General features: G+C 37.1%; 1 protein-coding gene across 1 annotated transcript in view; it reads right to left on the bottom strand.

The window, feature by feature from the left end:
- The window catches only part of Sgk3 (serum/glucocorticoid regulated kinase family member 3), a 72,511-nt gene that overhangs the window by 35,582 nt on the left and 25,725 nt on the right, over positions 1–11,204 (bottom strand). Inside the window, exons 5-6 of the mRNA XM_023722386.1 lie at positions 4,622–4,697; positions 2–77 (exon numbers count right to left, since the gene is read on the bottom strand). Coding sequence (XP_023578154.1) covers positions 2–77; positions 4,622–4,697 — 152 coding nt within the window. The remainder of the gene's footprint in view (position 1; positions 78–4,621; positions 4,698–11,204) is intronic.

Genomic DNA, 11,204 nt, shown 5'->3' with positions numbered 1-11,204 from the left:
TTCTTTCATCCTCATCTTCAGATGGATCTGACTGATGTTTTGGGCTGTCCATTTGAAGGAATGCTCTAACATCTGGACTAAAAACAAAAATTAACTTTATTATGATATAAAATATGTACAGCTTTGCTCCCTTTTAAAAGCAAAAGCCAAAATATTGTTACCCACAATATTTGCAGTAAAAAAAGCTAACCAAAATGCATTACTGTTATTTTAAAAGAAATAAAATTATTTTTTTAAACAACAAGGAACCAAACAAAATATAGACAAAAGGTATAATAAACAGGCAGTTGATAGGAGAGAAATCCAAATAGCAAGTAAATTTGTGAAGATGCTAACTTCACTGGCAATCAGAGAAATGCAAATTAAACTGACAATGAGTTACCACTTTATGTCCATTAAATGGCAAAAGCTTTAAATATCAAAAAGATAGTAAGGATATAGGAAAAAAAAAAAAGAAATCCTCATATGTTGCTGGTGAGAATGCAGAATTAAATGGCTTTTCTAAAATGTAATCTGGAAATTTTTATGTAAACTGTGTATACATTTTTCCCCCGGACCTCAAAATTCCAAATCTACAAACCACCAAAAAAAATATGCACAGCTGTAATGAAAGGCATGTTACCAGGCCACCTGCAGCATCCTATAGCAGTATATTGGAAACAAAACAGAAAATTACAACCAGATAAATTAGTCAAGTATGGATGACTAGCATACCTATACAGAATACCAGTCAGTAGCCAGAAAATGGAACAGTCATAGCACCACACCATTTATGTATTAAATAAAGGCAAAACAGTCTGTTTCAAAGATACAGAGATATCAAGTACTCAACCATATTAAAATAGGTATCCACAGTAGAAAGAGAAAAATGAGTACAAAGATACAAGATGAAAAGAACAGAATAAAAATGGACTAAAATTGAAAAGGATATGTATAGACTAATGACAATCCTGAGGAATGGTTAATCTGGTATAAGTGGCACTTCTATACTGAATTATTCTAAATATTTCAATGCAAATAATACAAATAGTAGAAAAATTGAAAGACGAAAAATTAAATTTTCACAGGGCCAGTGAGATAGCTCAGTGGACTAAGCACCTGCTTAGGCAAGCGCAGGGACCAGGATACTGTGCCAGCCCCGCCCCCAGGGCACACTGAGCTGGCCACCAAGACAGGCAGTGGTGGCGCATGCCTATAATCTCAGCCCTGGAGAGGCTGAAAACAGGAAGATCACTACAAGTCCGACCTGCATAGTGAGAAACTGTACCAAATAGATAAAAAGAATTTTTTTTTCTTAAGAGAGAGGGCTGGTGTGCATGTAAAATACTGCAGGCACTAGAAAACTTTGGCAGTTTTCTAAAACTAAACATAGAGTTACTGTATAATATAGTAGCTCCACTTCTAAGTATAAACTGAGGAGAAACAAAAATATAGTCACACAAAAACCCATCCATGAAATAAGCATAACAGAATTATTCAAAATAGCTAAAGAGTAGAAACATCCCAAATGTCCTTGGTTGATAAGCAGATAAACTAAATGTGATATATTAATACAATATTAATATAATTAAACAATATAATATTCAGGCAAAATAAAATAGATGTTAACAGCATGAGTGAGCATCAAAAATATAATTAAATGAACAAAAGAAAACCAGTCGCACCTTATATAACTTCATTTTAAATATAATGTCCAGAACAAGCAAGCTTTAGAGACTGACAGACCAGTGGTTGCTAGGCACTGGAGGAAGAAGAGAATTTGGAGGTACCATTTCTTTTTGGGGATGTTACAAATGCTAAATGAAACTTGGGAGATAAGAGGCCGGCAAGATAGCTCAGCGTACTACAGTGCCTGCTTAGGCAGGGTGCAGCAGCAGGGTTCAATCCCTGCTGTGCCACGCTGGTCCCCCTCCTGGGGCATGACTGGGCATGGTGGCGCACGACTATAATCCCAGAACTTGGGAGGCTGAAAACAGGAGAATCACTCCGGGTCCGATCTGTGTACTGAGACCCTGCAGACCCTGTACTAAATACATTAAAAAATAAATAAAAATAAATAAACTTGGGAGATAAAATTACATAGTAATGATGAGTGCACAGCAATGTGAATATACCAAAAAACAATGAACTGTCACTTTCCAACTTTTAACTACATAACTTTCATGAGAACTGTTAATCTTTGCATGTAAGAGTACAACTAACTGCATTTATGATTTTCAGGATAGATTTTTAAAATTACTTGGTCTGAATTATAAACCATTTTATATACTCAGAACAGTTAGGCTAGATATACAGCTGCATTCTCTTAATTCAACGAATAGAGAGGTTTGTTCTAATAGTGTTTGGACAGGATATCATGTCTGCATCTTGTACAATGAATAACCACTAAGACAACAATATGCAATGTATTAATTATTGAAAATGTGCTAATAATCGGTTGTGAAACTATCTCATTGCTATTTCTCAATAAAATTTTTTAAAAAATGAATTATAAACCATTTTAAAGCTTCACACACAGCCTGTTTAAACTGATTTATAGAAAAGCTATACCAATTTATGTATACGAAGACTTTTCTAGACTTAAATAGCATTAAATGCTAATAATGATATAAATAACTTTATATTAATAACTCTGATCAACTGTATCAGTAATTAGTAAAGCACAAATTAAAGCAACAATAAGAAGCTGGGTTTGGTGGCACACACTTGTAATCCCAGCACTCAGAAGGCTGAGGTATAAGGTGCTGTGAGTTCACAGCCAGCCTCAATGCTAGCCTGGACTACATAGGATTCCTCAAAAAGCAAAACAAAACGAAACAGAAAACAACACCCACAACAAAACAATAAACCACTGCTCATTCATCTGAATAGCTAAAATTGTAACACTAACAACACTGAGTGGTTGGTGAAACAATGTGGATTCACACTGATAATGGAAATACAACCTTCAGTAATCATTTTAGAAAACAATTTGGTAGGATCCACTAGGATTACATATCCTACCACCTAGAAACTTCAGAAGCATATCCAATTGTTCATAAAAAAGTTTATGTTGGTTTTAGTAGTATCCATAATAACTAGATACTCTTTGAAAGATGATCCTGGAAATGTTAAATATTCTAGTATTACGCTAACCAAGACTGGAAGAGCTTTCAGAATGTTCGTACAATGCCAGCAGAATATAAACTGGCATACCCTTCCTAGAAATCAGTTTTAACACACTGCGTTTGAAGGCTTAAAATAATTCAGACCAAGTAATTTTAATTTTTAAAAATCTCTCCTGAAAATCAAGTATGCAATTCAAGTGCTACACATCGATTCTTTGAACTTCAAATGAAGAGCATGAAAGTCAAAGTTCATTCAAATGTCTCTCAGCAGTAGAATGGAATAAACTGTGGTAAAGTCACTGCTGGGACAAAATACCCAGCACCCACAAAACAGGATTATTTTGGCTCATGGTTTCAGAGGTTTCAGTCTCTGTTCTTTGTGTAAGAAAGGCTATGGCAGAAAACAGTGAAGCAAAGCTGCTCAGTTCCCGGCAGCCAGTAGCAGAGTGAGGGAACAGTACCAGAAAGGAAAGGAGTGGGAAGCAGACACAGCTCTCAAAGCCACACACCCATGATCAACTTAGACAACCAGAAACATGCTCTACTAATCTGCTAGGTGTCTCTCAATCTTGTCAAGATGACAAACCCAACAGTCATAACTCCATATGAAGCTGAAAAATGGCATGTTTGTTAAAATCAGAAGAGTTACCTTTCGAAAGGAAAAGACACAGAGGTTGTGTAAAGATGTGTGAGGGGCTCAGGGATCTGAGTATGTCAATGTCTGCTTCTTGGCCTGGGGAAGTGGGTGATAAGTCTACTGCTCTTCTTATAACTCACTGAGCTGTGCAGTCACAATATGGGTACTGCTGCGCACTGACCAGATGGAGAAGATGCTTAAAAATCTCTGCAAGACCAACTAAATGTATTTGAGAAGGTATGCAGGAAGCTGAGGCTTGAGTACACCTTTCCCTCAGACCTCCAAAAAGCCCACCACTTCTTGGCCAAGAAGGCTCTGTGCGTCTGGGTTTTCCAGAAGGTACAAAAACTGAAGAAGCAGAAAAGGGGCTTAATAGCTGCAGCAGGAGCAGCAGCAAAAGCATCCCACAAACAAGATGGCCATCAGGACCTAGAGGACCCTTCCCAGGCCTATGCAGAGGCACTGGAAGAAAATCAATAAAGTGTGTAAAAATGCTTCGGAAAAAAAAAAAAAAAAAAAAAGAGTTGGAGTGAAGAAACAGAGGATTAAAAAAAAAATTAAATGTGCATGTATATGTATCGACTCCACACACAGAATGTAAACATGGACTGCAAACAGTATAAAAGAAAAAGGGAAGACGATCCTTTTTGGGGAAGGAAGGGAAGAAAAAGGCAATGTAAAAAAGGAATTAGGATATATTAGTTATAGTACCAACTCCTGTACCAAAAAGTATAAATATCATGAACATGTACTAATGAAAAATAAAAACAAAAAATAGCATTTCACAGAAAGGATAAATTTATACTAAACTTATTCAATATTCTTATATTTGGCTTCACAATATTTTAAGATTTAGACTACAACAAAAATTACTTACTGGTTGTACAGTTCGGGATACCTAACTAAGTTCTGAATGAATTCATTCAGTCCTGCTCTTCTTTGTTTAATAAAATCTGTAAGAAAGGATGTAAACTATTAGTATTATTTGTCAGCCAATATAATTTTCTTCCAAACCTTTACATAAGCATATTCAAACAAAAGTTATTCTATTATAATTAAGTATTTCTTAATTCATGCTCCTTGGCATATAAAGAATACTGCAATATATAAATATAGATAGGTTAGAAATTTAAATAAAGCAAATGTATTACCCCAAAGAAAATTCTATAAAGCTACCTACTTTAGCTAAGCACATTGGTACACACCTATTATACCAGCTACTTGGGAGGTTGTAGGACCACAAGTCTGAATCCTTTGCCAATTTAGCAAAAACCTGTCTTTAAAAATAAGAATGGTAGGAACGTAGGATTGAGCACTTGTCTAGCATGTGTAAGTGTCCTGGTGTCCATTGGCCAGCACTGAAAAAAAGCAAAAAAAAAAAAACCAACCAAAAAGCCTGCCTATTTTAGATTCTAGATAGACTCAATACAAATCTTGGAGAGGCACTTTGCTTTGTCTAAACCTTTATATACCACCAGGTGATGAACAACACTTCAGTTGAAAACAATACTTTTGATTAAAAACACTTCTCACTGAAAAATACTTTTTAAAAAAATCAAGAAAACAAGAATTACTAGAAATCCTTTATAGTTTCAAAATGGTAAGTAGTTAACTGAACATTACTAAAACTCAGGCTTAATCCCTGTTGTTAGAAGTGCACTGGTACACTTTCCTAAAAAAGAATGTTAGAGCTTTTTCAAAGTGTTTTGCTTGGTAACAAGCTTATACTATTTAGCAATAGGTGCTAAGCATAAACATTTCTTGAAATTAGAAAATCTTATTCAAATAATTTATCTCTGACCTTCAAAGTTTTTAAAACATAATCCCTTTTGAGTCAAATATAGATGACAATAATATTTGTATTTCATATTGCAGTTATAGGATTGGATGGGATAATTCATGTAAATTTATGGGGCATCAAGCAAATGATAAAAGAACTATCACTAATTATGATGTTTTTATTATTATTCACTGTTATGGCATCATAAAGCTAACATCCTACACCCTAATTCTTTTTTTTCTAATACTAAAGTCTTTCATTCATTCACTCATTTTATTTACTCATTTATTTATTTATTTGGTACAGGGTCTCTCACAAAGCTTTGACTTGTAGTGATCCTCCTGTCTCGGACTCCCCAGCACTGGGATTACAGGCGTGCCACCTTGCCCAGTTTTGGTGGTTGGCACAGTGCACGCAGGGTTCTGGGGTTGACACAGCATTAGGTACCAGGGATCAAACTTGGGTCCTTGCTCCTGCCAGGCAGGTGCTTAAGACTGCCAAGCTACTGTCCCAGCCCCTTAAACCCTAACTCTTACAAAATATCCTAAAAATTGAAGACATGGGTAACTTGAGAAAGTGACTGTTAACGTATACAACTACATAAATACTTAAAAACAATAAAATTCTTACTGGGCTTTGACTTAGTGAAATTCAATTGTACCTGTGATAGTTTAAGTCTAAAATGCACCCCAAATGTGTCATGTTCAAAGCTGGGGCTTTTGGAAGCTGCTTAGATGATGAGGGTGCTATATTCATCAGTGGATTTTACTCAAACTGTGAACTAAAATAAACTTCTCCTTTAAGTTGTGGGTATCAAGTATTTTGTTCCAGAAGCAGGAAAGCTAATTCAACAAATTGGTCCTGAGAGTACAGTCACTGCTATGACTGTACCTGACCAAGTGTGGTTTAGAAACTTATGGATTTGTGGGAGGAATTTGGAAAGTTTTGAAAAGGCTATCTAGAGAACCCCAGAAGGTTGTGAGCAGTGCTTTATGTGCAACACTGATCAGAGCTCAGAAGGCCAGAATGCTTACAGGAATGTAGACAACAAAGGCCAGGCTCCCATTTCAGTCGGAAACAAAGACTCTATTAGTAGTTAGAATAGAGGCTCTGCAGAAAATCTGTCAACATTTTGCTCATGTCCTGAGAATTTCCTGAGATTCTGGAAGTTGGATTAAGGATGGTAGAATAATCTGGGGAAGGAAATTTCAAGGCTGCCCAACATCCAAGCTGTTGCATGGATATTGCCATTTGCTATTTACCCATATCTGGAGTAATAATCAGGAACAAATGGCAGAGCTTCGTGATTTAAAAAGTTTGCAGAAGCCTAAGTTGGGGCAAAGGAAAACATGGTTGCTGAAAAAAGATTAGTGAAGTATTTTGTACAGGGACAAGGAGAACGATGTCTTGAGGGCATCTCACGAATTAGTAAAACCTCACTTGTCATAGGCTTGGATGTGGAAAGTGCAACCTCTTCCTTGAGAAGAGCCCTAGACATCCCAATGTAAACAGCCATCCAGCGAATTGGTTCCTTGGGATTTATGTCATGGTATTCAGCTATTCAGGTTCTCAGAGGCTATTGCAGCCATAGTCCTGGGGAGCCTGGATATTGCTTAAGGGGGCCTGGTTATAGCAGACTTTGGCCTCATGCACTGGTGCTGTTTTTTCAGACATATAGAATGTAAGAGTTATGGGCTCACAAAAGCTTCCACCCACATGTCAATAAAAGTTCTTGGAGGCCAGGCAAAAATGTGTGATAGCGTGATAGTTCCTCCCAAGAATCCATGACAGAGTACTGGGTAAAGCTGTGAGAGAGAAGTTACGGTACAAAGAAGATTCTGGAAGTTGGAGATGCCAGGAACGTGGAATATGTGCTGAAGAAAATCACAGGCATTGAGTAGAACTACCCCAAGAGAAAAGCCATTTGAGTTGCAACCAGCAAAGCCTTAGGCGTAGGGCTACCAAAGCCCTTTAAAGTTTTCATCTTATCACACCCTGGCCTGGGTGCTGGACAGGCAGCCACACTGATTAATGTTTATCCTGCTGTTTTTCTATCTTACTTTGGGTCTGGTTCCTATCTAACCCCCTGGTCTTATACTTCAGAATGGGAGTGTTTACCTTGTGCCAAACTTTTTTTTTTTTATTTTTAAAGGGAAATACAACAGTTTGCTTAGTCTCAGAGGAGACTTTGGAGTTGGACTTTCTAATTATGCTGGAACTATGAAGACTCTGACAACTCTTGAAGATGGAAAACATGTATTCTGCATAATATGATGAACAAAAGCCTTTGGAGAGCCAGGGGTCGAATGTTATGTTTTGGATCAAAAAATGTCCCCTAGAAGTTCCACATTCAGAGGTGGGGCTTTTGGAAGATGACTAAGTCACAGGGGTGTTATGATCCATTTGCCGAGTTCATAAGTGAAAGCAGGGTTAGGAAGTGGGGCCTGGTCAAAAGAGACAGATTCCGAGGGGTATGACTTGGCAGGGCACATTCTCCCCAGCTCCTCCCTTCTCTGATTCCTGGTCTGCTTACCATGTAATGAACCATTTTTTTTTCTGTCATACTATTTTTTATCTTGGAGACAGCTGACCAGGGACTAAATCCACTCAAATTGAGCCAAAATTAACTCCTCCTTTAACTTGTCAAACATGGTGCCCCAGCAAGTGTCTTAGTCAATTTCTCATCATAAGACACAATGCACCACCTGCCACCCAGAACTTAGAGGAGAGGTTTACTTTAGCTCAGTCTATAGAGATTTCAGTCCACAGTCTACTGGCTCCAAGGCTGGATAGCATGAGTGAGAGCAACAGTGGAGGAAAAGCTGCTCACACCACGGCAGCCAGAAATCAGCGGCAAGAGGCAAGGCAGAGAGCAAGATATACCCTCTCAAGACATGCTGCCAGTGAGCCACTTCTAATAAGGTCACCTCCGACATCAGTCCAGCACTCCAATATCCAATTGCCTTCTACAAGCCCCACCTCTGAGTACATGAGAGAGGCCATCCAGACATAAAGCAAAACACATACTTGTTTTCATTTCTTAAATGTAAGGTACTGCTGTTACAGAGCAAATAAACAATTAACTCTAGTCTCATTCTAGTGCACATCTTGTTGAACTATGAATTCTTGAAGAATTTCAAGTAGGTATCTTACAAAACTCTTTCAAGAACATTTTTCTTATAGAGTGTGAGGATGACTTTAAAAATTGTACTTGGAAGGGCCAGCCAGATAGCTCAGCAGACTAAAGCACAGCAGCTGGGGTTCAATCCCTAGCATGCAGTGCTGGCCCCGCCCCTGGGGCACACTGAGACTGCAACTGAGACTGGGCATGGTGGTGCACACCTATAATCCCAGCACTTGGGAGGCTGAAAATAGGAGCATCACTACAAGTCCAATCTACATAGTGAGACCCTGTATCAAGCACATTAAAAAAAAATTGTACTTGAGGCTGGGACTGTAGCTCAACAGTATTTACCTATGGTATGTGACACCCTGAGTTCAATCCCTAGCCCTGCAAAAAAATACAAATCTTTAAAAACTATACTTGAAAGATATTTCTCAGGAAGTGGATTTAGTAATTTATGAAGAACTAGAATGAATTCCCACATTCAGAATATTAAAAGGAAGTCTACAATATATGGAAGCAGCTGTTAATATTTATTAAAGAAACTTTTTCCTTTTTTGTGGAACTGGGGATTGAACTCAGGCCCTTGCGCTTGCCAGAGAAGCACTTATTCTACTGAGCACTATTCTACCTCCCCCGACCCAGAAACATTTTATTTTTAGGAAAAAAAAGAAAGAAACTTTACTTGGAGACTGGAAAGAAAACCAGGAATTTCCTTTTTCAGTGAGTTATGCAGGCAAGGCTATTATGCTAAGTGCTAGCAAAGTTTTCATTTCTATTTTATTTTATTTTTTTGTGGCCAGCTCAGCCCACCCTGGGGGTGGGGCTAGCATAGCATGTGGTGCCAGGGATCAAACTACGGTCCCTGCGCTTGCCTAAGCTTACCTAAGCAGGCACTTTAGACTGCTGAGATCTATCTTGCCAGCCCTTCATTTCTCTTTTAAATCATTTTTAATTCCTATGTAAAGCCCTATTTAAAAAGAAGAGAGAAAAAATAGGAAATAACAAATCCAACAATAATCATAATTTAGGAGACAATTTTTAGATCAACGTTAAGCATACAAACATCTGGAAGAAACTCCAGGCCAGACAAAAATGTGTTACAGCCCATTGTGAGAAATGGCAGGAATTTATATAAGGCTGACATATTATCTTTAACAACTAAAGTTAGATTTATGTACTTATTATTTCTCCAATGATTTATACAAATATAGGTTAAAGATGCAGAGGTTTAAAATTAAGAAATAAATGTTATCTCAAACTGAAAATAAAGCATCGCAATTTATGAAAAAATGTTATCTCTAGCTATCAACATAGTACTGTGTCTTGGAAGATACTTAACAGATGCTTGTGAATGAATAAACAAAATACTGTTAAAGACTGTTCTGTTACTGCATTTTTGTTTGTAAATTATGTAAAATGCGTACATGGTTCCAAAGCCAAAGCTATAAACATGAGCCTTTCAGGAGTATCTGATTTTCACCATTCTTGCCTCCTTTGGGCTTCACTTGCCTCTTTAAATCACTAGTTCCAATATTATTACCTATTCTTTATTTCCTTTGGGATTCTCACAGTTTCTTATGCAAAAAAATATACACTTTATAAACTCATCTGTACCTTGTTTTCTTCCACTGAATGTATACTGGATACCACACTGTAGTAACACAGTAAAAGCTTTTTTCTTTTTACAGCTATGATGCATTTTTAACCAGGAAAGTTATTTCAGTTTCAAGTTTTTGTTATTAAAAAGTATGTCATAAAATTATAGCTTTACATGTATGTCAGTTTATTTTTGAGACAGATTCCTCAAAATTGTTATTTCTTAGTCAAAAAAATTGTTCACAAATTCTTCTCAATGATTGTACCATTTGCATTCTCATCAGCAAAATATGGAGATGTCTATTTCCCAAAGATTAATAACCAACAGGCAACTTATGCATCCCTGAAATTCTGAGTATGAATTAGATTTGATTTCCCCTGTGCAGGGCTTTCCCCGACCTCTGTGACATACCATCTGTTTCACTGTTGACAAGCTATATATAACATGCTCAGGACAGATTTCAAATGGGTCTTCTATAAAAATCAATTGTAATGTCAAATATTAAATTCATCAAAGCTAAGTGCTACAGGACAGTCAGTCTGGCATTTTGCCTTTCACAATGATACACTGACGTTGCAGGTCCTTTATTTCTTTTCCTTCTTTCCTGATGAAATGATTCAGCCTCAAGCATTCAAAGGGCTCTACAAAACTCCAGTGCAAGTTCAAGTTTCCTATTATCATTAACATTAAATTTTATTCTTAAGTCTTTCTGCCACTTCAAATTGATCAATTTTCTCAAGTACCCACTGAAAGCCCTTCAATTATCACTGGATTCTTTTCTATGTCTCTTTTACTTAAGTAATCACCAAGATTTCTTACAGAGTTTTCACTTAAAAAGTTTTTGCCTTTTATGGCATTTCAACTCTAGTTCTTGTGTTGATTGTCTGGTATATTCCCTTGATCAGCCTCCTGGCTCCATTTAGTCTCCTCTCTTATACGTATACTATGTACATTAT

The sequence above is a fragment of the Octodon degus genome, unplaced genomic scaffold (genome assembly GCF_000260255.1).
Source record: "Octodon degus isolate 3935 unplaced genomic scaffold, OctDeg1.0 scaffold00091, whole genome shotgun sequence".
In the NCBI taxonomy this organism is placed as follows: domain Eukaryota; kingdom Metazoa; phylum Chordata; class Mammalia; order Rodentia; family Octodontidae; genus Octodon; species Octodon degus.
The sequence above is the reverse complement of the archived record's forward strand: the minus strand, read 5'-3'. Positions and strand labels throughout refer to the sequence as shown.